The sequence below is a fragment of the Vicugna pacos genome, chromosome 6 (genome assembly GCF_048564905.1).
Source record: "Vicugna pacos chromosome 6, VicPac4, whole genome shotgun sequence".
NCBI classification, from domain to species: Eukaryota; Metazoa; Chordata; class Mammalia; order Artiodactyla; family Camelidae; genus Vicugna; species Vicugna pacos.
The window spans coordinates 93117876-93144594 of NC_132992.1; the positions used below are offsets into that span (position 1 = coordinate 93117876).

Genomic DNA, 26719 nt, shown 5'->3' on the forward strand with positions numbered 1-26719 from the left:
GAGGCCCTTCATCGCAGGAGGTCACGTGTAAAGGCCTCTGTGCTTAAATATGCAGGCTTTGTTTATTTTCGATTTTGGTGTTATTTAGAAATTTATCCTCATATGCTGAATAAACCCAGTGGCGTCCATTTGAAGACCTAGGGTAGTAACTGTTTAATTCTGAGCAAATGTGCTAAGAAAAGAGATTAGACAATAGGTGTGAAAAACCCAGCCCACAGGCAACACTAAGTCTCTCTGCTTGTGCAGAAGGCCTCTCAGTAGGCATGTCAGCAAAGAAAGGGGCTCTTCCTGCACGTTCCCAGAAAAGTAGACACTCTGAGAGGCGGGGGGCACAGTGAAGCCAGCTGTTCCCCGCCTTCGGCACCATTCAGTGTGAATGTAGCTCCACATCCCCGCGTGGTCGGTAAGGTCGCACTGACACCCAGCCACTGTAAAATGCAGTCTCAGTTCCGTCCCCGTTGGTTCAGGCCTGGTTGCTGCCTCAGACTTGCCTTGTTGAAGGCAGGCCTTCCATTGGCTGCTCTGAGGTTTTTGGTCTTTCAGCTGAAGGTGTGGAAAAGTCAGTTGTGTTTGCTCTTTGATGAACACGTGCATCTCTAATTTGATGTGCCAGGTGCTACGTGAAAAGTTATACACATGATTTAAAAATGCTCTCTCTGTATTTGTGACCATATTATATGGCTTTATACACACACACACACGTGCATACACTCAGGTTTCTACATTTACTATATAAACTCTGTCTTTAAGTAGCCTAAAGAAAACTAGGTGTCATCTTTATCATAGTATTAAGAAAATTATCTGTAGAGAAAATAACCTGACAGAATCATCTCTGAGATATGTGGAAGGAGTTACTTTAATTACTGTAAGATTGATTTCTTCCTAGAGCCAGCATTACGTTTGGAAACTGTCAAACCTTTCTTTTCTTTTTTTAAATTTGCATCCTGATTATCTGCAAGTCTTGGGTGCTAGGAGTGAGTCTGTCACAGACTTTCTGTGTGGCCGGATGTTGTACACCCCAGGGGAGAGCAGCGCTCTCCGGCCGCCACCCAGCAGTGTGCGTGGTGGTCCCCCGGCTCCCTGCCCAGCCTTCCGAGGGCTCTGATGGGATCCACCCAGACAGGCGGGCGGCGCTTTCGAGACGGAGCCTTGGGGGTCCTGGCATGGTAACACCATTTGCTTAAACTTCAGCTAAGGCAGCAGCTCACAGTGTGAGTCCTTTTACAGATAAGAAAGGGCAGTATTTGTACACATAATACAGTACTGATTTTTAAAAAAGTTTCCTTTTTGTTTTGTTTGTTAATACATTAAGTTGCCCACCATGAATGCTGTCACTTTAACTCCACGTTTCTTTGTGCGTGACCCTGGAACGTGGCCTGGACCAGGTGAAGGGCTGTGATGTTCTGTGTAGTCAAACCCGAAAGGGCAGAGATACACGGAAAGTCACACAGAGTCAGATCTGGCCTGTCTGAGAACTTTCTACCAACCAGCCGGGGAGGGGTTCTCCTCAGAGGGCGGCGCCCTGGAGAAGGACCTCTCAGGAATGTGAGAGGCATTTTTCTCGAATGTGAGACAGGGTGAGTTCCACACATCCAGGGGGAGTCCAGTCTGTGCTGTTGTTCTGGTAAGTTAATTAACAGTCCCAGTTTAGGTCGTAAATCGCCCCATCACCCTACTTACACTACCTTTTTAAACCCACATTATGATTCCAAGTATTGTACACTGTTGTCCATTGAAAGTACCTAACTTTAAAACCAAATCATCCTTTCTCACTGATTAGAGTAAAAAGACTGTGGGGGTGTGAGGGATGATGTGTAGTCATATAAATAATACTTGCCTGTTGTGACGGAGCCATGCATCATAAAGGTGTGTAGGCTAGAAGGTGAACACGGTCTTCCACTTCTCTGAGTCCAGCCCTCAGAAGTAACTACGGCCGGCAGCTTGGGGCACCCTGCCACACTTCTCGGCCCTCACACAAATATGCACGTTCACACTGCGTGTCTGGGCATGTCTGGGTGTCTGATGGGCGTGGCCAGGGCCTCACCTCTCGGGCAGCGAGCGTGCAGAAGGCACACGTGCCTGCACTGACAGGGTGTCTGCCCGTGTCCCCCTCCAGGTGAGCATCACAGACTACGTGGTGTTCGACCAGTGCAGCCTGTTCCAGACCATAATCCACGCCACGCACTCGGTGGCCACAGCGGCCCAAGTGCCCGTCGAGAAGGTGGCAGATAAACTGCGCATGGCATTCTGGTCTCAGCAGCTTCAGTGCCAGCCGACCCTCCTCGGGGTCAATGGCAGCGGCGTCTGGATCTCCTCGGGCAAGAATGAATTCCACGTCGCTAAAGGAAGTCTCGTTGGTGGGTGAACTGCTTCATTTTCATGTTGGTTTGATGGGCAGCTTTCCTTAAAAGCCAACGTTTAGAGAAAAGCTTTAAGGTCTCCACTTGAGAAGGTAATTTGGTGCCAGTGGTATGAAGGGTTTGTGAGAGAGGCATTCTTTGTGCTTTGAATCAGCTTCCTTTTTTCAGTCGGTCGTTCCTGCAGCCTGGATGCCAGTGTCTGGAGGGTGTGTGATCAGTTTCCACTAGGAACCTATTATGATACAAGAAGAGCATGTGGAGCTCATTTTTACGTTAATAATTTCACATTTAAATGAAAGGGTTCTCCCATATCTAACGAGCCTAGTAAGAGAGAACAGTCCATTTCCTGGAGGGAGAATTACTGCACTGTTGGAAATGCAAGGCTCTGGCCAGATCTGTGAACGTAGGAATAAATCCACATTTACCACGTGGGGCTTCGTTTCTGTGAATGAACCTGACTTTGTGAATTTTCTCCAGCTGCCTGCACCCTGCTGCATGGCGTCCCCCCACCCTGGGCACCACTGTGGCTCTGCTTGTCCGGGTCCAGAGAAGGGGGTGCTGGCCCTCACGGTGCTGGCTTGGGTCTCTGACTCTAAGGACACTTCAGAACCAACTATAAGAGGCTATGAAGACCAGTTGTAGTCTAGAACCGAAGTTCCACAGTCTGCATTTTTTTCTTTCTTTACCACGCTCTTCCCACTTTTTTTTCTAGGCACTTACTGGAACAGTGTTGTTCCCCGTGGGACAGCGTCTGCAACCAAGTGGGCCTTTGTGTTGGCTTCCAGTGCTCCCACAAAGGAAGGTTGGTTGGGAAGTGTGGTGCACAGGTTGGCAGTTGAGTAGTGAAAGCCATGGTCTGACTGTGGCCTAGTTGGGGTGGGGCGGGGCTGTATGGACCTCAGAGACTAGGTGTGGTGGTGTTGCAGGCGAGCAGCCCTGGTTAGCTGAGCCAAGGGCCCCTCAAGGAGGAGGGTCTGTGGTGACTTGGAGTGAGTTTGAAGGCCAGGTGTCCTTCTGCAGGAGGGGAACATACAGTGTGGCCGCTAGGGCCAGCAGCCAGTGGTACCCAGTGACACGTCTCAGGGCCAGTATGTACCAGGCTTCTCTGGGCGCCTTGCCGCTTCCCCTTGTGGTTGTCTGGTTTACAGCTTCTAGTCAGCCTGGGTCCCACGGTTATGCCCCTGTTAGGGCAGACCTTCCCTGCAGGCACAGACCTCCCGGCTCTGGGCAGAGTGCACAGCCCCTCTGGCAGCTTGGGCGCCTGGCAGTCAGGTGGTCCCTCTGGGGAGCAGCCAGTGCCTCCCCCCAAGACTGAACTGAGGGTCTGATGAGAGGACGCCATGAGTCTGTGGTTCAGAGGAAGCTGTTGGTTAGTTTGAGCCATTAGTCCCACTGGGACGAGGGTAACTTGCTCAGTATGATAAAATGCTTTCTCGCCAGACCACCCTGACTGTGGTTCTGAGATGAGTAGGCTCTGAAAACTGTAGGCTATTTCCTGAGTTTGGCACAGATTCATTTGGCAGCAACACCTGACCTGAACCGATGGGAGGCTCCTGCTGGTCAGTCTGTCCTGCCGATTGTGGCTGAGACACGTTTTGCTGTGGGAACGTTCGTGCCTCCCACCGGGGGTGCTGCCTGGCTCCCAGCGCTGTTACTTCAGTGTGTGGCAGTACCTGTGGTTGTTAGCATCCCAAGTGCTGTTGAACTACAGACCATGTCTGGCCACAAGTTTTAGGGACACTTCAGATAGTATACTGTAACTGAGATTTTAACTTCCCCAAGAGTGGTATGCATTTTGAACTGAATTAAACCAAAAAGACTCTAAAAATGGTGGAGAGAATGAAAGCATGTAATTTTGAGGTGAGGATGGGAAGAAAAGGCTTTCCCACTTTCCGGGCCCTCCCCAGCAGCCTCCCCACCCACCAGCCCACCCCTCCTCTCATTTCCAGAAAGAGGAAGCACCCTGGTGCTGACCTTCCCCCTCTAGGGCGATGACTGAACACCCAGTCAGAGACCTCCCCGTCTATGACAGAGTGTCCAGGGCCTGGCCACTAAGCCAGCAGTGTTGCCTTCCTGAAATCTCATGAGCCTACTTGCTCTCACGTCTATAAAGTGTCTCGGGCTTGCTTCCCGTTAACTGGCTGGTCAGGGTGCTTCCCGCTGGGTCCTGAGCTAGAGTCCTGCATGGGCGGAGGAGCCACAGCGCTTCGCCGTTGACAGCTGTGACCTCTCCCGCAGGAAGCTCCCTGTGGCTGTGCCAGAGCAGCAAGGACCTGTGCTGTGTCAGCGCCCAGGACGCCCAGTCGCGCCCGTCTACCGTGCAGCTGCCTCCCGATGCCGAGATGAGGGCCTACGCCGCCTGCCAAGACGCCCTGTGGGCCTTGGACAGCCTGGGCCAGGTGTTTATCAGGACGCTCTCCAAGAGCTGCCCCACGGGCATGCACTGGACACGCCTGGATCTTTCCCAGCTAGGTACGCCGCCTGGTGAGCGCTCCTTGAAACAACATCGGAGTGGGATGTCACCGAACCCCCGGGGCCCCTGTGTTCAACTTGTGTGATTTCTTGTGTGACACTTTGTAAGTTGCCGGGTTTCAGGAGGTTGATTAGCCGCCCTTGCAGGTTAAATGGGCCTCAGTTTTGTAAGGACTTTACTTCCCCACCCTTTACAGGCGGCAGGGTTTTCAGAGCCTGGGAGGAGCATGTACTCAGAAAAATATTCCACTAAGACCTGCATGCGGTGATACCATTGATGCAGCCGCCTCTGCTGGCCTATCTGAACATGGCCGCCGTGGCTCTGTGCCCTTTAACTCTGGGGGAACCAGGGTCAGCGGCCCTTTTCCCCAACTCCTCTGCAGCTGGGAGGACTGCTGCCCAGAGGGCGAGCGTCCACTCTGCTCCACCAGGCAGAAGGGCTGGCATGCATCTCCCGCCGATCCTCACTCGAGGGCTGCAGAGCAAGCAGGCTGAGTAACATGACGCCCTTTGTAAGTAATTCTTTCCTGTTCCAAGAAGTAAACTGACAGAAGGAGCCACCACATTAGGTCGTTCTCTGGGCAGAGTCTCAGGTGTGACTTCTGACGGCGGAGGCTGCCCCGAGGGAGCTCCACAGAGTCCACCTGAGCCTGAGGAATGCCTCCCTGCCCCGGTCTCCCACTATGATAAGCTGACATCCAGTATCTTGTTTGTTAGGTGGTAGAAGTAAATTATACAGGCATTTAATGTTTGAGAATTCAACCACAAGCACTCACTGAGGAAAAAAAAGGAGGAGGACAAAGAAAGCAGGAAGAAAGAAGGGAGGACTTGTCTGCCTCCCTCCCCAGCAGCCTGGCTGCATCTTCAGCTGACGGGGCCCCCCAGCATCCCATCCTGCAGAGACATCATATTCTCGTGTCCACCAAGCCCCTGGACTTTAGCCCGTTTAGCTGAAGAAGCAGATTGGTTTCAAAGCTAAGAATTTCCCAGGGTCATTTTGATTACTTACGCCTTTGACCTCACACCCTGTGTTTTGAACCTAATCTCAGCACCAGGGCCGGTCACTTCCCACTCGTGAGCGCATTTGCCTGTCACCGTTACTGACAATGCCTGACCAGAGAGCCTTTCCTTCGTTCAGAGGTCCTACTGGCCTGAACCTTTCTCTGGCAGCCTCCAACCAGACCTGTTTGGGAGGTGCCAGTTTGGGAGTTTCTGGAGGTAAAAAGGCCAGGGCGTGGTCCCCGTCCTCCCCACTACTGACGCTGCTCTTGTACCATCCTGGTCCGAAGCAGAGCTCGTTCCCCGGCACCACCCCTTGGGAGGAGGCCGGTACAGTGGGTGCAGACTGCTCAGTGCTGGCCAGGCTCCACCCTGCTGGAGCTGCTCCGCCCGGGGCGCTTGCCTCCCTCCCAGTTCAGTCAGGCCCTCCTGGCACTGGCTAGATGGCTAGAGGGTTACCGGTCTCTGAGGTGCCCATTTGGGTTTCACTGTGGTTGGTGGCCATTTTTTTGAGGGGATAAACAGCTTTGGTGGGAATGGGTCTCAGTTGCAGAGTGGAATGAAGCCGGAACAAGGCCATCCTAAGCTCAGGGTATGCTTTGGCTGAGGGCCTGGGTGCAGGAGCTGAGGAACAGCCAGGCCTCAGGTGGGTCACTCAGACAGCAGGTGCGCAGTGGTCAAGCAGAGGAGCGGGAGCTGCCAGGTTACCAGGAAACCTCAACTCTCACCTTCCTAATGGTAGCAGCAATCCCTGCCCAGAGAGATGGTGCAGATAAGCATCCTGCATAAGTGTCAGCCATCTCAGGCAGGTGTAACATCCTCAGGCTGTTGGGGGAGTGCTCACCTGGGTGTAATTCTGTGCGTGGTGGGGGACAGTCACGGGGGGGCTCTGCCTTTCTTAGTCTTTGTCCTGCTCTGAGCTCTGAGCTCTTGATTTTATCTACCCAACTTATTGGCTGATACTGAGACAATGCATGTATAAAGACTGCTGTCACCACTTTCTGAACTTCCTGGGAGGGCACAAGTCCCGAGCTGGTAGGCAGGGGAGGTGTGCAGGGTGCAGCAGGAGGTGGGCAGCGACAGGCAGGTCAGCCACAGGCTGTTCTGTTGTTTGTCTCTCCCCGGGGATGGTCTGTGTGGCCTGATGAAACAGGTGAATCAAGGGGGTTTTTAATTATTCTTTCTATTAGGGGATACAGATTTTGAACTCAGGTGCCTGCTCCCTTCCCTGAACCCCCTGTGTGAGTGTCCGTGGTGGGCTGCCACCGCGCGGCATGCAGCACGTGGCAGCGAGCAGGTGTTGCAGTGCAGTTGGCATCAGCGCTGCCTTGCTTGCTTACCTGCAAACTTCTCTTTCCCAAGTGCACTCTTTTTTTTTCTTTTTTGAAGGGCAGTTGATTACAGTACTATATTTGTTTCAGGTGTGTGATGTAGTGATTTGATACTTTTATAGATCACACACCATGGAAAGTTATTATAAAATGTTGACTGTATTCCCATGCTGTACGTTACATTCTGTAATTAATTTATTTCATAACTGGTAGTTTGCACCTCTTAAACCCCTTCACCTACTTCTCCCCTCCCCCACCCACTCTGCTCTGGTAACCAGTTTGCTCTCTGTATCTGTGGGTCTGTTTCTGCCTCTTTGTATTTGTCCATTTGTTTTGCTTTTTAGATTCCACATGTAAGTGAAGCATACAGTGTTTGTCTTTCTCTGTCTGGCATACTTCACTAAATTTAACACCCTTCAGATCCATTCATGTTGTTGCAGGTGGCAAGGTTTCATTCTTTTTTATGGCTGAGTAGTATCCCATTGTGTATATATATCACATCTTCTTTTCCCATTCGTCTGTCAGTGGACACTTAGGTGTCTTCCATATATTAGCAACTGGAAATAATGCTACAGTGAACAGCATTATGGGGTGCATATGTCTTTCCAAATTAGTGTTTTTGGTTTTTTTCAGACAAATACTCGGGAGTGGAATTGCTGGATTGTACAATAGTTCTATTTTTAATTTTTGAGGAACCTCCTTACTGTCCTCCGTCGTGGCTGCACCAGTTTAAATTCTCATCAACACTCGACTAGAGTTTCCTTTTCTCTGCATCCTTGTCAACCCTTGTTATCTGTTATCTTTTTCACAGCGGCCGTTCTGACAGGTGTGAGCTGGTATCTCGTTTGGGCTTGCATTGCCCTGGTGATCAGTGACGCCAAGCGTCTTTCTGTCTGCCTGCTGGCCATCTGTATATCTTCTTTGGAAAAGTGCCTATTCGGGCCCTCTGCCCATTTTTCAATCGGATTGTTTGATTTTGTTGTTGTTTTTTGCTAATGTTTGGGGTTTTTTGATGTTCAGTTATATGAGTTTTTTATATAGTTTGGATGTTAACTGTGTAGTGGATACATCATTTGCAAATACGTCCTCTCATTCAGTAAATTGTCTTTCGTTTTGTTGATGGTCCAAAACGTACTCCTCTTGCTGACTTCACTGCCCTGCCCGCACTGAATTCTGCTGGAGAGGGCAGAATTCTCTCTGGCCCTGTGCTTCTCTCCTGGCCAGCGTGGCCCACAGTGCTCCTTCCAGCTGCCCCAGACGGTCTCCTGGGCTGTCTTTTCCTCTGCTCCCTGCCCACCACCGCAGGGGTCGGAGCTCCCCCTGCCACACCTGCACCACTGCAGTAACCGTAACCACCCCATGGCTCCAGGCGTGCCCACTCCCACCGCGACTGCCAGACCTGTCTTCCAAAAACACAGCTCCAAGGCTGTACCCTCAACGTTTAAACGGCTCCACATGCTCCTAGAGTCAAATTCCAGTCTTTGGGGTGGCACCCAGAACCCCGCAGCCCGGCCCCGCCTTTCCGGGGCCTCGTGCCGCTGCTCTTCCCCATGGGCCCGGCCCCGTCACGCCTGGGGTTTCCCCTCTCTCCCTGTGGCCTAGCTTCCTGTCTTCAGTCCGCATCCCCGTCACAGTGTGTCCCCTGGCATCCTGCTCCTACTTGGTCCCGACAGCCATTTCAGTCTGACCCATGAGGTGTTTCCGTGAGGCGAGTAGAGGGGCTCTGTGGGCAGGGACCTCGTGCTTGGCCACACCTACGCACAGCAGGAAATTCAACCGTCAGAAAAGTTGTCATTATTCGTACCTCCATCTCTAAGGAATTCTGAGGTATGAGCTTTGATTCCTTGTTGCTGATAATCACAAATAAAACATGCAGGAACAGGATGCCATCACCTGTAATTCTTTAGTCCAGCTCCAGGTTGCCGTCAGCCTGCCCGGGTCATGAGGTAGGACAGGCTGGGTTTATAAAAGCTGTTCAGGGGTGTGGTTCACCTGGTTCTTCTCTTCAGTCCCCATCCCTTCTTGACAAGAGTTCTGACACTGAAACATAAAACAAAGAGAGCCCTCCTCCTAGCTGACACCGGATGTGGACTGCCCCAGGCCAGCGTCAGCCTTGGGCAGCACCAGGTGCTTGTCAGGCCTGGATGTCACCAGTCTTTACCTTACCCGCATGACTTTAGCAAAGCATCCAGTCATGAACATGATTTCTACCTTTAATTTCTTTTGTATGCATCTCTCTTTTCTGCCCCTATGCAAATTACCTAGTCAATTGCTGCTTTGAGATTAAATTAAGAGAATTCTTCAATTAAATGTCTGGCTACTGACCGCAGCTGTAGAGACTGAATATGGAATTTTGTGATTTATGGTAGTCTAGTTTTGGGAAGAAAATTTACATCATTTAGCAGATATTTAAGGTGCTCATAACATTTCATATCCCAGGACACATAAATATGCACATGTCAGGCGTTGGGAGGTTTAGCAAACTAATGTAGTTTGTAATTTAATTCATCTGGTCACAGCATTTAATGAGGAAGTATTCAGTGTCAGTTCATGCTTGTAGCTAACACACAGGATTATATTTTGTAGCCATTTATGTAGAAAAGTGTTTTATAAATAGTAAAGCGCCAAATAAATGCCACTGTTTGTTCTAAAACATATGTTTTCAAAGCACTCCTAAAGGGGAAATGTCTGATCTGTTGGATAAAGTAATTAAAACTTTTTTTTAAGTGGGAGGGAAGAACAGAACGGGGAGGCAGGAAATTGCAGGGTGTCTGTGTCAGTCAGATGAGCAGTGTTATAACGAGCCCCATCGTAGCGACTTAACACAGTAAACTCTGCTTTCTGCTCCCACAAAGTTGGCTCTCAACCTGTCAGTCTTTTCAGGTGGCCGGCTCCCGGGTGGCAGCAGCTGGTCCTGAGTGGTACTTTGTGGCTCTGCCGTCTTGGTCACTGCAGCAGGGGACAACTGAGAGCCCTATGCCACCTCTTTTAGGCTTCAATTCAGAAGTGACAGACACTTCTGCTCACAGCCCATCATCCAGAACTAGATGGAGCCCTGCTTGACCCTAAGGTCTGCAGGGAACCAGGGAGTGTTTAGTGGCGGGTAGTCTCTGCCCGCTGTCCCAACCTCATAAACCTGCGTCCAGGCAGCCTGGGAGACTGAGGCCAGAAACTACAGCAAAGTCCTTGATTAAATGTTTTCTTCTTTGGCCTGTCTCTTCAATTCCGAATAAGCTGATTTATAAACTGAAGACTATATCCTAGCAGCCTTTTAGATTTGTTCTAAGAGAAAGTTTGCCTTGTAACGTGAACCCCACGTTTCACCGGCAGTGGTGCCATTCACTGCTGATTCTGAGAGGCTGACCCCATGTGTTTTTGTCACCGTGTGATTCTGTTCACGTGAGCAGTTACCATCTGTAGTTCCCATTAGGGCAGATTGAAGACTCCAGCATAAAATTATTTTTTAATTAGCATCTTTAAATTAGAATTTGTTTCTCAGCTGTTTCTGAAATTTAGCGCTGAAAACACTTTGATTGTTACAAATCTTTTAATATGTAGTGTTAGGGCTCAAGGCTATCTATTTTGACTCACTGGTAAGACATTCCATAAAAGATTAAGGAAGGAAAAAGATACAGTTAATATCAGTAAAGAGAAATCGTCATCTTTAGGAAATGTACGAAGGAGCATTTTTTTATTAGTAGTAGGTTAATACTTTTAAGCTAAATACACATGATGAGGTTTTCACATGGCAGGATCCGTGCCCCAGTGCTTTGGTGCAGACACACGGGCTGTCATCTGATGCCAGTGACAGCTGTGTGAGGTATCCCAGAACAGCACTGCCAGCTGAATGTAGCTGCACCCATTTCCCCCTGCTTTAAAGTCAAAATGACTCACCCTCTAACTGAGTCATCAGAAGACAAACCATTCTACTTGAGAAACAGGCAAAAGACTTGACAGACACTTCACAGAAGAAGATATACAGATGCCCTATGAGCACATTAAAAGAGTCTCCGCATCATTAGTTATCAGGGAAATGCAAATTCTAACAATGACAAGATGCCACTTCACGCTCATTAGAATAGCTGATGTGGAAATGGCACCAAAAGTGGGTGCTGTGGGCCCCCGAGTACACTGCTGGTGGGTAGGTATGGGGAACTGGCGCTTTCTTTCAGAGTTAAACATACCTCTGCCCTGTGGCCCAGAGTTCCACACCTAGGTGTTATTCAGGAAAAACAGCACATGTTCACAAAAAAAAGTCTTCTGCAGGAATGATTATATACATTAGCTTTACTTCTGATAGCAAAACGTGGAAATGGCTCAAATGCCCACAGGATAAGCCAACTGTGGTGTTTACATGCAGTGGAATAAACTCAGTGATAAAAAGGTGTGACTGTGGGTGAATCTCGTGTACAGTACATCACATGGAGTGGAAGAAGCCAGTTCTGGGGAGTGCATACGTGTGGTTCTGTTCACGTGACATCTAGACTGGACTGAACTGATCCACGGTGGTAGAGATGAGAAGAGTGGTTGCCTTGGGGCAGAAGGGGTTGCCCAGAAGGGGCCTGAGGGAACTTTCTGGGGTGATAAAAATGTCCCATAACTTGATAAGACGTGGGTTACCTGGGCACATTCATTTGTCAGAGTTGACTGAACTGAATGTGTAAGGTCTGTGCACGCCCTGGATGTGGAGTCCCAGAGGCCAGAGGGAGCTGATGGGGAGCGGTCCGGCTGGCCTGGGTTCGAGCCTGAGTCCACCTTTGTCTCCTGGCTTAGCCACGTTCCCGCCCTGGGAACTCGAGCAGATCTCTGCATGTCTGGCTTCGCGTGGGGACTGGGGGGATAATAGCCACGCGTCATTGTCAGGAGGTTTGTAACTTGACTGTTGCTCTCTTTGCCAGAAAGACAATAATCTGTGTAATTTCTCTCTAAAGGCTCCTCCCGCTTCCTTTCCTCTTAAAATTGGTTTAATCAACAAGGAAAAGTGTAAAAAGAAAAGTGAAGATTCTAGGAGGCTTAATTAGTTAATCGTAATTCTAATTAGGATCAAGGTTACCTACAGAGGTAAATTCTCTCTCCCCAGATCCAGAATTTGCAGGTGACAGTTCTGTATCTGTTGAAGCTAATGATGGGGCCCCCATTGAGAAATTAAGCTCCGTGCTTGGTGGCTGAGGGCACTGTGCTGATGGCGTCTTGACTGCTTCGCCGTGGCACCTGGCAGGTGGCAGGGCAGCCAGAGGCCTTGGTGACGCTCCTGTGCTATAGTTTCTCCAGCTGCGGTTCAGCTGCAAGTGCAGCCCTGTCTGTTCCTGTGGAGTGTAACATCAGTGCTCACAGACTAAGTGAAAGGTCAGTCATTTTACAAAAGTCGTGAGTGCGTGTACTTTTCCTTTATTTGTCTTCAGGAGCTGTAAAACTGACGAGCTTGGCCTGTGGAAACCAGCACATCTGGGCCTGTGATTCCAGGGGGGGAGTCTACTTCCGCGTAGGAACCCAGCCTCTGAATCCCAGTCTGATGCTTCCTGCCTGGATAATGATTGAGCCACCTGTCCAGGTAAGCAAAAGTTAACTGATGCCAACTTGCTCCTCAGGGAGCTGTTTGGATGCTGGTGTTGGGAAAGAACCACGCTTGTGTGGGCCTCCCAGCAAGTGGGGGCAGAGCCTTGTGTCTGGGAATCTGGGGACCCGGGCGTGCCCCAGGTCAACACACACTCTTCATTGGCATCCCAGACTTAGAAGTTGATATTTGTGAAGTTTAACAGATTGTTAAAGATTATCTGAGCCACTGCTAAGTTTTTTGTTTCTCAAAATAAAAATATTTTGTTTTTAACTTTTTATAAAAATGAGCATTATTTTAAAAAAAAATTGTAAATAGTACCCAAAAGTGTAGAGAAGAAAGTAAAAGTCACTTAAAAATCTTGTCATGGAGATAATCAATAGCCAGCATTTTGGGAGTGCCTTTCCTGGTTTGTGGAAGAAATTCCTTCTCTGGTGAGCCCCATCCCTGCCCCCGCCCCTGCTGTGTTTGTTTACCGTGTATTCTAAATGTTCTTCTTTTTCTCTTGATTATTATTTTTTTTGGGGGGGTGAGGTAAGTAGGTTGATTTTTTTTTTTTAATGGAGGCCCTGGGGATTGAACCCAGGACCTCATGCATGCTCTGCACACACTCTGTCACTGAGCTACACCCTCCCCCATCTTTTGACTGTTTTGCCACTCAAATAAGCAGCAGAAGTGTGGCTTTAGTGTACTGTTTAGTTACCCTTAAATATCTAATGGGCCTTGTTTCTATGCTAAGTATATTTCTGCTAAAATTTATAATTAGGGAACTGTGATTTAATGAGAGTCACTTGATCTAACTCCTGCTAGTCCTCACTTTGTGACTTTGTTGGGAAAAACATGCAGTTGCCATGTGAGGAGGTGGTGGCATGGCAGGAGTGGTTAGTCCTTGCACAGAAAATGTTTAAATGGAGACAGGAAGGAAATTGAGTGTTTAGGTGAATGCCTGTGTTCATGACTGCGTTTTGGGCATCACGAACTCTCAGGGATGGGGCAGCAGAGGTCAAGGGACAAGATGCAGGGCTGGCCATGAGGACCACTAGGCCTGCCCATCAGACACGCGCTGTGTGCCGGGAAACCCTACAGTTGGACAGGACTTAGGTCCCAAGTTCTTTCAGGCCACGGGTTAGTGGTCATGGCCTCAGGGAGGCTCCGTGTTGCTCTTAGTCCTCACAGGGTTGTGGGGGGTGAGTTGAATCCTGTCTGTGATGACACTTCCTGAGTTAGAAAGCGCCGTGCACACATGAGGTGACAGCGAGTGCCCCATCTTCCTCTGCACACAGTGGCACGGTGGGCACAGGCCTCCCTGCAGAGGGCGGGGTTTTGTCCCTGGCATGGCTGAGCGCTGCCGGTGCTCAGTGATTACGAAAGCAAGCCGGCTTGTAGTTGGTTTCAGTGCTGTCCTCAGATTCTCTTTCGGCAAGACACCTTGTTGCCTGGCTCCTTTGGTATGCCATTGTCAACCCCTTCTTTCTTTGTTTTTTTCTAACAGCTTTATGTTATTTCTTTAAAGAGTTACAATTCACCCTTTTACAGTCTACTCAGTGGTGGTTAGAATATTCACAAAGTTGTGCAGCCATCTCTGCTGTCCAAATCTAGAACTTTCTCATCGCCCCAAAAAGAAACCCCCTTACCGTTAGTAGTCACTCCCTTTCCTCCCAGAACCCCCACCCCCTCAGGCCCTGGCAGCCACTAATCTACTATTTCTCTACATTTGCCTTCTCTGGATGTTCCTATTTCATATAAATGTAACCATACAGTATGTCTGCTGTCTTCCTCTGAGTGTCGTATTTTCAGAGTTCATCCAGGTTGTAGCGTGTGTCAGTACTGCGCTCCTTTTTATGACCAAATAATATTCCATTGTGTAGATAGACCACATTTTGTTTATCCATTCATCAGTTGATGGATATTTGGGTTGTTCCTACTTTTTAGCTGCATGAATAATGCTGCTGTGAACTTCCATGTACAAGACTTGTGGACATATGTTTTCAATCCTATTGTGTATGTAACTTTCAGTGGAATTTCAGGGTCATATGGTAATTGTATGCTTAACTTTTTAAGGAACTGCCAGAGTGTAGTCCACAGTGTCTCCACCATTTTACGTTCTACCAGCAGTGTATGAGGGTTCCAGTTTCTCTACATGCTCACTGAAAAATTTTCTTGCCCAGTTTTTTAATTCTAGCCATCTTGGGTATAAAATGGCATCTTGCTGTGGGTTTTTTTTTTAAACAGGGTAAAAACTATTGAAATAGGGAAAGATTAATTTGTATATTGTGTGAGTTACTGAATGTTATGATTTATATTAGAATAGTCCCATAAAGAAAGTGATCTGATCCAAATTGGCACTTTTTGTTATAATTCAATTGGGTTTTTTTAAATTGAGAGATAATTGACATATAACATGTTAGTTTCAGTTGTACAACATCATCACCATTCAGTATTTGTGTATATTGTGAAGTAAGTCTGGTTACCATCTGTCATGATGCATAGTTACAATTTTTCTCTTGGGATGAGAACTTTTAAGATCTGTTCTCTTAGCAGCTTTCAGATTGTACATTACACCCCCATGTCCCTGTGGCTTTGATTTGCATTTCCCTAGTGACTAGTGATACTGAGCAACCTTTCATGTGCTGGTTGATCATTTGTACATCTTCTTTGGAGAAGTGTCTATTCAAATATTTTGCTTATTTTTTAATTGTATTGTCCTTTTATTGTGGAATTGTAAGACTTCTCTATGTATTCTGGACACTAGACCCTTTTATAAGAATTATGATTTACAAATATTTTCTCTCATTTTCTGCATTATCTTTTTACTTTTTTGTGGTGTCCTTTGATACACAAAAGTTTTTTTATTTTGATGACGCCCCTTTTATCTGTGTTTTCCCTTCATCGCTTGTGCTTTTAGTGTCCTGTCTAAGAACTACTGCCTAAGCCAATGTCAGGAAGATTTATACCTGTGTTTCCTCCTAGAAGTTTTATAGTTTTAACTCCTACATTTAGATGCTTGATTCATTTTGAGTTAATTTTTGTATATGGTGTGAAGGTGTCCATATTCCTTCTTTTACTTTAAGTGTAGATACTCAGTTATACCAGCACCACTTATTGAAAAGACTGTCTTTCCCCATTAAATTGTCCTGACAGCCTTGTCAAAATCAGTTGATCATTAATGTAAGGACTCTAAGCTCTGTTCCAGTGATCTGCATGTCTGTCACTGTGTCATCAGTACCACACCGTCCTGATTACGTGGCTTTATCAAATTTTGAACTCAGGAAGTGATTTTTCTTTTTTAAGATTGTTTTGGCTACTTGTGTGTCCTTCATATATCCATATGAATTTTAGGATCAGTTTGTCAATTTCTGCAATAAATGTAAACTGGGATTTTGATAAGAATTGGGCTGAATCTGTAGATCAGTTGAGGAAGTACTGCCATCTTAATAGTATTAAGCCTTCCAATCCATGAACATGGGATGTCTTTGTATTTTTTAGGTTTTCTTTTATTTCTTTAAATGGATGTATAGTTTTCAGAGTATACATTTTATGCTCCTTTTGTTAAATTTATTTCTGTCTTTTATTCTTTCTGATTATATTGTAAATGGAACTCTTTTCTTAGTTCTGTTTTCAGTTTGTTCATTGCTAGTATATTTTTATATACTGCTCTTGTATTTGGAAACCTTGGTAAACTTGTTTATTGGTTCTAATAACTTTTTAGTAGATTCTGTAGGATTTCCTAAATACAAGATCATTTCTACAAATAGAGATAACTTTACTTCTTCCTTTCCTACCTGGATGCCTTTTATTTTGTTGTCTTGCCTGATTGTCCTGGGTAGAATCCCCTGTACAATGCTGAATAGAAGTGGTGAGAATGGATAGCCTTGTCTTGTTGCTGATCTTGGGAGAAAGCATCCAGTCTTTCACCATTAAGTAACAGTGTTAGCTGTGTGTTTCTGTAGATGCCTTTTTCAGATTGTATGTATTGCTGGATTTGATTGCTAGTATTTTGTTGAGGAATTTTGGGTCCCTATTTATAAGGGAAGTTGGTCTTTGGTTTTCTTTTCTTGGCGTGTGTTTGTCTGGTTTTGGTATCAGGGTAATGCTCACCTTTTATGAGTTGAGAAGTGTTTCCTTCTCATATTTTTTAGAAGAGTTTCTGGAGGATTGGTATTAATTATTCTTTAAGCGTTTGTTAGAGTCCATCAGTGTAGGCCTCAGGTTTTCTTTGTGGGGTGTTTTTTGGTTACTGATTCAGTCTCTTTACTTGTTATAGGTTGATTCAGAATTTTCTATTTCTTTTTGATTCAATTTGAGTAGTTTTTATATATCTTTTTAGAAATTTGTTCATCTATGTTATCTAATTTATTGATATCCAGTTGTTTATAATATTCCCTTGTAATCCTTTTAATTTTTAGAAGGTTGGTAGTTATGTCCCCTCTTCTGTTTCTGATTTTGGTAATTTGAGTCTTGTCTCTTTTCTTTTGGGGGGGGGTCTCTTTTTTCTTAGTTAATTTAGCTAAAAGTTTGTCAATTTTGTGGATCTTTTCAAAAACTATCTTTTGGTTTTGTTGATTATTCTCTCTCTCTGTCCTCTGGTTCATGTGTTTACTCTCCAGTCTTTGCTTTTCCGCACCGTCTTGTGCACAGTGCTTTGCTTGCCAGGGAGACTCCTCTGAGAGCTCTAAGCAGTGTTTGTCACATTCATCACACTCCTGTGGAAGACCTAGAGGAATCTTGGACTATATCGGTCCTTTGGTCCCAGCACAGAGCCACGCCAGGGCCAGTGAAGGGCTGCCTGGTGGAAGAGCAAGGTCTGCAGGATGGGTGGTGGTGAAGGACTGTTGAGCAGGTTGGAGCACGTGTGCTCTGCCCCAGCCTCTTCCTGTCGAGCCAAAGGCCAGGATGAGGGGAGTGGAGCCGGGCAGGGAGCCGCGGGCAGCGGGGGCCCAACCAGCCGGACTCTGCTGTGCACCTGTCTGCAGCCGTGGGCACTCGTGTCTCTGGCTGAGTTGTGGCCCAGCCAGAGGGTTACATCAAGGACCACGTGAAACTGCAAATTCCTCTTCCTTTTCTCCATTTATATTCTAGAATAACCTCTAGGAAGCAGAGCTAAAATTGGGTGAAGAAAGCTTTACTTGGAGTGCTCTGTTGACTGTGGTGATCAACAGCTTTGCCCAGGAAAATGGCCAAAATAGAACAAATTCACATGAAAGGGCCTCAAAGCTGTGCTCTGAATAAAGTAGTGATTGCTAAATAGGCTGTTAAACATTAACTATTTCAAGCAGTTTCGCTGAATGGGGACCACATTTTCTCGTTCAGTGGCTTTCAGTGTGCTATAGAAGAAATGCAGTTGGCGTGCGATTTCTAGGTACACAATTGGTTCCTGTGGGAAGAAAAATCAGCCTTTCCATTTGCACAGGCCTTTGTGCTACGCTTTTCCAAGCTTTGCTGGGCACCAAGGCCTGGGCTGGGACACTGACTGCTGGGGCCTGTGTTTTAGGAGAAAGCTTACGTTTAAATGGAATTTTAAATTAATCTTAAAATTGCAGAGGGTCCTTAGAAGATGAGTCCAGCAGTGGGAGGGGAGGGAAATGAGGCCTCATTAAAAGATTTAGAAAGTCAGGACTGTTCGATGGAATCCAAGTGTTAGGATGTAAATGGAGTTTCCTTGTTTTGATCGTAATCAACCTCTTTCCACTTCATTTTACTCCTTCTTGGTCGTGAGGTTCCTTCCTGGTCTGCAGGTAAGGATGTGTTTGCTGCTGAGACACATGGAAGCAGTAGGAGATGCTGAAGGCAAAGAAGTGAAGCCACAGGGACCCTCTGGAATTCACAGTGGTTTCTCTATTTCTGTATCCTGCTCTCTTCTCTGGTGAAACCTCCTTCCTGTAGTAGTTTTGGAGTGAAGTTTTAACAAAGTGCTCAAAACAAATGACTCAGTTTTCAGACTTGCTAACATTTAGAAGGATTTGGAGAAAATATTTATAGTTGTGTTTAGCATCTTTTTCTTTGGAGTTTGCTGCTTCGGTTAGAGTTTTCTGTCCGTGTGAGAGATGCCTCTGAAGCAAACACACTTGGTGATGTGGTTTCACGGTTCTGCAGGCACCGTGTGCCCCGGTGGAAGAAGAGGCTTGTCCTGCCACCCCCGCCCCAGAGGGGCCCCCCCATCTTTCCTCGCTGGAGCTTCTTTGAGGTCCCGTTTGCTCCCCTCTGTCTGGAACAACAACAAAAAAAAAGGCAAAATAAATGTGCAAGCAGGATAATAGGTGATCCAGTGAGAACGCCATGCTCACGTGTGCTGCTGGGGACAGAACTTGATGAAACATGACACATCAAGGTCTCTGGAGATGCTCACAGCGAGGACGGGACGGCTTTGGCGGGAGGACTGTGAGGATCAGGGAGGACCGGCCTGAGCTGGGCGCTGGTGATGCATCAGAGGGGAGGCCCCCTGGGGGGCAGGGAAGGGGCTTCTTCCTCGCTGCTCCCACTGGGGCGGTGCTGAGCCCCTACCCCCTCCACCTTCCGCAGGCGCCCACCACCTGGTCACTCACGCAGAGGGCAGAGATGGCAGTAAGAGGGGAGCCCCACACTCCGAAGCCAAGCCCTGTGGGCATATCCAAGTGCCTGCTTCTGAGAGTTCGGGGAGTTCTGACAGCTCGTGTCCCCCCGACAGAAACGGGGCCTGGCAGGTGATCAAAGCAGGTCCCGCTCACCTCGCGTGGGCCCCTGTGCGTTAAATCCCTCCTCACATGCTAGTGAGCGGCCTGCTCTCCAGACACCATGTGCGCACTGAAGCAGCGGGAGTGCCCGTCTCCTGGGCGGGAGCATGGAGCTTCGTGTGCCAAGCGTGGGACGTGGTCACATCTGACTGTCCCTGCTTTTGAATAAAAGGGGGGTGGTGGAAAACACACAGGCCAGTACCACCTGGAAGACCATGGGGACCTGTGTCTCCAGCTCTGGGCGGTAGGGATGGTGATGGCTACCACAGCTCAGTACAGAAAAGAGGAAATGAGATAACTGACGCGGCTGACGCAGCACCACAGAGCATCCCACAGCCATCATCCTGAGTGAAAGAAGCAACTACCCCGGTTCCATGACGTTCCAGAACAGGTCCAACAGAACGAACCTTTGGGGACAAAAATCATATCCATGGTTGCCTGGATGGGGTAGGGGGAGGTGACTGGCAGGGGGCTTGAAGCTGCTTCCTTGTGGGTTATGATTTGTCAAAACTCACAGAATGACATGCCTCCAGTCTGTACGCTTACTGTAGATAAACTTCACCTCAGTATAAAACTGGAAGCAAATAGTGAGCTCTGGTCAATGATTTACACGTTGAAGTGTTTAGGGGAAGCTACTGATGTCTGCAGCTTACTTAGAGGAACATTCAAAAATAAGATAGATGGATGGATGGATGGACACATAGACAGAAAAAGCAAAAAGCAAGTACAGAAAGTATTATGGTAGTGGGACACTGACACAGGATGTTTTGGGGCAAAGGAAGCCAGTCTACATTGGGTCCAAACCTTCTCTCGGTGACCAGACTGGCTGCCCCTGTGTGTACCTGTTAGCACTGTTGCTAACCCTGGTCTCGCCAAGCCAGCATTGCTTGTGTCCATGAAGCTGCAAGAGACTTCATACCCTGCACCCCACTGTCCATAGCAGCACTGTTTATAGTAGCTGAGACATGGAGACAACCTAAATGTTCATCAATAGATGACTGGATAAAGAAGATATGGTGTGTGTATATATATATATATAGAGAGAGAGAGAGAGAGACACACACACACACACACACACACACACACACACACACGCATAATGGAATACTACTTGGCCATAAAAAAACAATGAAATATTGCCGTGTGCGGCAACATGGATGGACCTAGAGATGATCATACTAAGTCAAGTAAGTCAGACGGAGAAAGATATCAAATGATATCACATATATGTGGAATCTAAAAGTATGATACAAGAGAACTTAGTTACAAAACAGAAACAGACTCACAGACATAGAAAACAAACTTACAGGTGCCAGAGGGGAAGTGGGGGAGGGATAAATTAAGAGTTTGGGATTTGCAGATCCTAACTGCTATATACAAAATAAACAAGGTCCTACTGTATAGCACAGGAAACTATATTCAATATTTTGTTATAAATGTGTGTGTATGTATATATATACATACACACACATTTATAAATACACACATGACTGAATCATTTTGCTGTACACCTAAAACTAACACAACATTGTAAATGAACTCTACTTCAATTAATAAAAGAAAGAGAGGCTGCATTCCCAGCTGGTCTGCGCGCAGGCACCTCGGACAGACGCAGCGGGAAGGTATGTGGACACCTCCCAGGGGCCTTCAGGGCCTTCCGCATCGGAGGTGGGGTACAGTGCTTAGGGAAGCAGCGGCTGCTGGAGCTCTGCCAGCCAGGACTGCCCCCTCCAGTGTCAGAGACTACTGCTTGACATCAAAAGAACCTGAACTAAAACTTACTTTCTTCCATATGAGATCAAGTGACCTTGGGAAAATTGCCCAAACTCACTGGCCCTTCACCTCCTGACCAGTGAGGAGAAGAGCCGCGTCCACCTGAGGACCGTCTGAGGCACGTGTCCAAAATGCCCGGGCCTGGCTCCCTCCCTGGAGGGAGACTCGGCACGAGTGGGGCTCAGACGTCTGGCTGGCTTTCCTTTTCATTAGAGCCCACGTGTGAGCACATAGGTTCCACGTCAGCCTGCTCTGCATGATGTGGGCTGCAGGAAACAGGTCTCCCCATCCGGTTTCCCCTCTCCAGAGAACTACTTTCCTTTAGCTTCCTACCCTGAATAACTTTGTGGGGAGCTATTTCTTGTATTTCCATCTCGTTTTCTGTGTGGTTTTACATATTCAACCCCAAGCCCTCCCTGCCAGCTGCCTCAGTTTCCCTCCATTGGGCGGACACGTTGGGTCCGTGCATCTCACGTTGGAGCGTCTCCCTGGGGGCTGGCGGCTGCAGGCGGGCCCGGCTGCCCCCTTCCGGAGTCGCCCTCGGCCTGTGCATGTGCGCCCCCCCCCACCCTGGGCCCCGTCCTCCTCTTTCTGCCTCTGTCCTGGTGGAGTTTGCCCTCCAGGCTCCGTGGGGGTGACTTCCAGAGACACCGCTTGTCTGAGGGGCTTTGCCGGCGGGGACTCACCCTTGACCTCTCGGGCACAGCCGTCTAGGCTGGAAGTCCTCTTCCGTTAGACTCTTTTCTTCCGTCGTCTCCTGGCGCCCAGCGTTGCTGTTGAGAAGTCTGAAGCTGTTCTGATACCTGATCCTCGGCCTCTGAGCTGCTTTTCTCTCTCTGGAGGTTTGTCGGGCGTCTCTGCAGTGTCCTGAGCACAGGTGGTGGCGTGCGCCCGGGGCCTGTTGTGGCCTCCGTGCTGGGAGCCCTGCGGCCGGCGGCGTGGCCTGGGCCCTGGGTCTCTGCCCGCCTCTCCCCGCCCTGCTCCTGTCCGCTGTTTCTGAGTCCTGCTTTTGTGCCCTGGTTTCTTCCCAAACTGGCCTCTACTCCCTCACCTTTGCTCCTGCGTCCTGCCCTGTGTGCTCTCGCCCTGCTCCTCACCCTGCAGCGCCCCACGGCTTGCTCGTGTGGTTGTGTTTTATTTCAGGCATGGCTGTCGCTTTTCCGCACTTGTCAGGGCTTCTCCTGCCCCCAAGGGTGTGTCTGAAGCTTCCTCCCCTGTGAGGCCCCCGTGGTCCCCGAGGTGCCTGCTTTCTTCTCTCCTCTCTTTTCCACACAGAGGCTTTCCTTAGATGTGGTGATCGTGGTTATAGAGGGGGGCCCTGAGCGTGCGTGAGGCTCGCTGAGCGCGGTCTGTGCGCGATGGCCCGGCCCCGGCTGTTTGCTGGCGGTCCCTGCGCTCTGCTGCCTTCAGCCCGCTGGGCCCCGCTGAGCCCTTTCCCCTCACCTGCTCCTTCCCAGCTCCCGAGTCGTGTGGCTGTATTCTCCTCTCATTGTCCATGTCCTTGTGAGGTTTGACCCTTTCTTGTTTGTTTTTGACTCCCAGTGTCCGTGTAGTGTTGTTTCTTTCCGAAGGGACTAAGAGGGCAGGTGTGTTCTGCCATCATTGCCCAGGGCTCTGGGTTCCAAAGCCTCGCAGGTGATCACACCTAGTGCTGCGAACCGTGGGTTGAGGTCACCCCTTCCCACCCACACTGGTGGGGCTGCGGCTCCTCAGAGACACCCCGGCCACCTGTCTGTCTCCCTCTGCTCCTCTGAGCATCTGAGTGGGGTCTCGGTGGCGGTGGCGCTCCCTGTTGCATATTAAATTGTTTGATGAACAGGAGTGCCGCCTGCAAGTGAGGGGATGGGACCTCCAAGAATGCAGTGCTGTTGAACGGAACAGCCCCATTTTGAGGAAAATTAAATATTTTTGCCACTTACTGTATTTTTCCCCCATGTTGCCTTTTGCCCCATGGTTCCGTCTGAACACCTGTTGTTTTCAAGCTTTCGTCTCCTCGAACTCCCCTTCTCAGAAACTTTCGCCTTCTCTGGGATATTTGGCTCTAGGCCTTTTCTCTCGTTCTGGGTGGCCAGGATTCCCAGTCAGGGACCCCCCAAGTAGGGATGGGCTGCCCTTACCCTGCATTGGTCCCCTAACATCAGGTGACCCAGAGTTTAAAGCAAAGACCCGGGGACCCCATCCCAGCTGATGTGCACATGTGAGCACCAGGAAGGGCCTACGTTGATCCCGGGGGAGCGAACCAGAGGGCGCCTCCAGGTGTCTTTCCCTTCCGGGCGTCCCTCCCCGGGACGGCCAGTCCCGGGTCTGTGTGGGCGGCAGTCAGCAGCAGGCCCGCAGCGCTGCCCCCGGTCCAGCAGCTGTCAGGACGGCCGGGGCCGGGGCCCTGGGATAGTCTGTGCGGCCCTGTCATGTCAGCGCAGCGCTGGAGCCCTGATGCTGACCACAGCCCCGTCACGCAGGCTGAGGTCTGCTCGCCGCGGTGGGCAGCCTCACCAGCCCTTGCACGGGAGGAACGCTCCGTGACGGCTGCCCTGGAAGCCCGTTTCTGAGTGGTTTCTTTAGTGCACCCCCCGGCAGTGAGCAGACACGGCGCCTTGTTGGATCCTGAAGTCACACTTCAGACCAGATGGGGGCCGAGGAAAGTGCTGGAAGCAGTGCAGGTGTCACCGGGGGAGAGGACCTCTGGCTTCACGTCGGCTGACCAGAGAGGAAAGCAGCAGGGACTTTGCTCCCGTCCACACCCCGGCATCTGGTGGCCTCACTCAGCCAGGTCAGCAGTTTTCAAGCAGCTTTAGCAACTCATTCTTCAAATAAAATCCTGTACCTAAGCCAAATGTGTTCAACAAATACTAGCAGAGAGCTGATCCCGTGAAACTGCCCCAGTGCCTCCTGCAGGGGCCCAGGGCAGCTCGCAGAGCTGGGGCTCCGTGAAAGCCCCATCAGAGGAGCCTCCCTGGCCACCCAACTCATCCTCCTGCTGAGGACATGGAGCCCGGGGAGGGGATCTGCCTCAGGTCACACACTGACTTGGAAGCCAAAGACAGCACCGAGTTGTTCACCCCAAGAGCTTGTTAACAGTGGTATCCAGGTTTCAGGCTTACGTGAAATTAGAAGGGATAGACCAGAAGCAGGACGAGGATCTGCTTCAGGGGAAAACACAAGGAATTAAAGTGAACAGAACCCAGAAAGTGCAACAGCCACGGGGCCACGTGCCCAAGGACCGAACAAACCCCACGCTTCAGGGGCTGAGAACTTCCGACCACAGTCGGTGCAGACCCCGCGGGCTGTTGGGAAATGCAGTTCGCCATGTGGCACAGGTGCTGGGTGGACTTGAGGTTAGTTTGAGCAGAGTGGGGAGGAGGGGACAACCTGGAGCCGAGGGAGGGGTCTAGAAAGCACAGCTGGTCACTGTGGTGGGCGGTGTGTCTCCAGGAGGCGTCTTGCCCAGTGTGACTCGTGCTGCTGCTTTGCAGCTTCTGAGTAACCCTCGTCGGTGTTCCTGAAACGTTCCTGCTGAGTTTTACCCAGGTTCCCGTAAGGTCCACACCAAAGTGGTCTGTCTAGATAAACATTTCCTTTGGCTGTGGAATTTTCCATTTTTTTTCTTTTAGCCTGGATTTATTCACATTCTGGCTGAGGGAAGTGTGTCTGTGTGTGTCTGTGTGTTCCTTAGGACAGAGGCTCAGTCTGCCAGAAGTTCGGAGAGCTCGAGACTCGGCTCTGGCCACAGGCAGGTCCCCTCACGCCTCCACATCAGTTTTGTCAGTTTCCTCACCCAGAATATGAGGAAGTTGGGCTCAGCTGATCTCCTGGTCCCTTCCAGCCCACAGTCATTTTTGGTGAGTCCTTGAATCAGAAAAACTAGATTTCTGTTTGTTAAGAAGCGTTGTTTTCTCATGAGCCTCGAGTTGGGCGTACCGCCCTCCTCTCCACATGTGGCCACTGGGCCTTGCTGCCCTGTTAGGTCCATTTCATGAGCATGTCTTGAGCAGAGGCTCAGTGAAAGCAGCCCCGCCTGGAGCTCTGAGGGCTCTGAACACGGAAAAGGTAACGGATCATGAAGCTGGAGGGGCGTGAGTGCGGAGGGGAAGGCCCGGTGGGATGAGCGTGGATGGGGCCCCTTCTGGCTGGTAGATGGGGGCAGGGGGCCCTTCAGGAGGCTGATGAAGTGGGCAGTCTGTGGGCTGGGCCTTGCAGGGCAGGGAGGGTTTTAACAGCACGCTTGCAAGGGGAAATCCAGAAGGTCTGATTAGAGCCAAAGGCCAGCGCTGTGGGACCCGGCCAACCATGAGGCCAGAAAGGAGGTGTTGCTGGTGGGGGGTGGAGGGCCACAGGGGCGGGGGTCACCCTGCAGGCGCAGGCACTGTGGCCACAGGGCAAGGCAGTCATGTGCCCAGTGCAGATTATCCTGCAGCCCTGGGCAAGGCGGTTTGCTGTGGGGAGACCAGTTAGGAGCCCCCTGACAGCCAAGGCCACACGCCACAAGGGGCCAAGCCTGCAGGCTCGTAAAGTTGAGTAGAAAACCAACTTCAGTGAAGGTCACTGAGTGATGGGTGGACGGTTTCTGGGTTGCACGCTTCCTGCCTGCAGCTGCCACCCGTGGAGGGGCGGGTGACGGGCCACCAGAGCCGGCAGCTGCACCTTACCATTGTCTGTAGTTACCAGAATCGTTTATCCTAGGAGTGTGTGGTCTTGTCACAGCTGACTTAGCGGCTGTAGCGGAATTCTCGGAGGAATGTTCTAGGTGGGAAGCTTGGAGGCAGAGTTAAGTACTGTATCAAACTCAGACAAGCTTGTCTTGATTCCAGGAAACACAGAACCCGTCTCATTTCTCGTTCATGTTGTCTGAGCTCAGTGGTATCTTCACTGCACCCAGCAGCTCAGATGAATCCTTTGACCTGAGAACAGTCGCATTGGCCCCCAGCCGGTGTGTGCAGCACCGGGGCCCTTGCAGTCACAGTTTGGGAACAGCCCACCATGTGAAAACCTCGTCCCTTAACTTGAACTTCACATCTAGTCAAGATCTCAGTGTATGAAATAAATTCTGGAGAGTCTCTGGAGTAATGGGAAAGAGTCTTGGTTTATCTGTAATGCTGGTGACTTGGAATACATAAAACATGCTGTTCCTTGTTCGTAATAACTAGTAATGAGTGTTTATCTTTTGAAAACGTAGGCTAGCAGCTTGGGGTTCCCCCATCACCGCCATAAGGCCTTGTTTGAGAGAACTTTACAGTCATGAGCAGCCCCTTTGATTTGCAAATATCAAAACATGTTGGTGGCTGTAACTAAATCACCAGGTGCTTCCAGAAAAGGGGTGTGGTTCCCGCCCCATCACTGGCCCTGCAGTTCATCTTGAAAGGACACTTAAGCAGGAGTGGGTGCACACACACACACCCACACACCCACTCACACACTCTTGCACACACACACTGTCTCTCTCAGTCTTCGGAAGCACCCAAGACAATACATAATTTTTTTGTCATTTCCAGATGATTTTTTTAAATCGTAAGTTCCTTATTT

General features: G+C 49.4%; 1 protein-coding gene across 10 annotated transcripts in view; it reads left to right on the top strand.

Annotated features, from left to right (window-relative positions):
• Window positions 1-26719, top strand: part of TECPR2 (tectonin beta-propeller repeat containing 2) — an 82645-nt gene that overhangs the window by 48127 nt on the left and 7799 nt on the right. For 7 of the 10 annotated variants that reach the window (XR_012073830.1, XM_072963758.1, XM_072963754.1 and 4 more), the window contains exons 14-17: window positions 2117-2357; window positions 3073-3162; window positions 4599-4844; window positions 12565-12713. Coding sequence is in view for 9 of the 10 variants with exons in the window: in XM_072963758.1 (XP_072819859.1) it covers window positions 2117-2357; window positions 3073-3162; window positions 4599-4844; window positions 12565-12713 (726 nt within the window). In the remaining variant the exon portion in view is untranslated. Of the gene's footprint in view, window positions 1-2116; window positions 2358-3072; window positions 3163-4598; window positions 4845-12564; window positions 12714-24872; window positions 25039-26007; window positions 26407-26719 lie in introns of those variants that run through there. The other 3 variants (XM_072963756.1, XM_072963761.1, XM_072963763.1) reach the window with 2 other exon arrangements.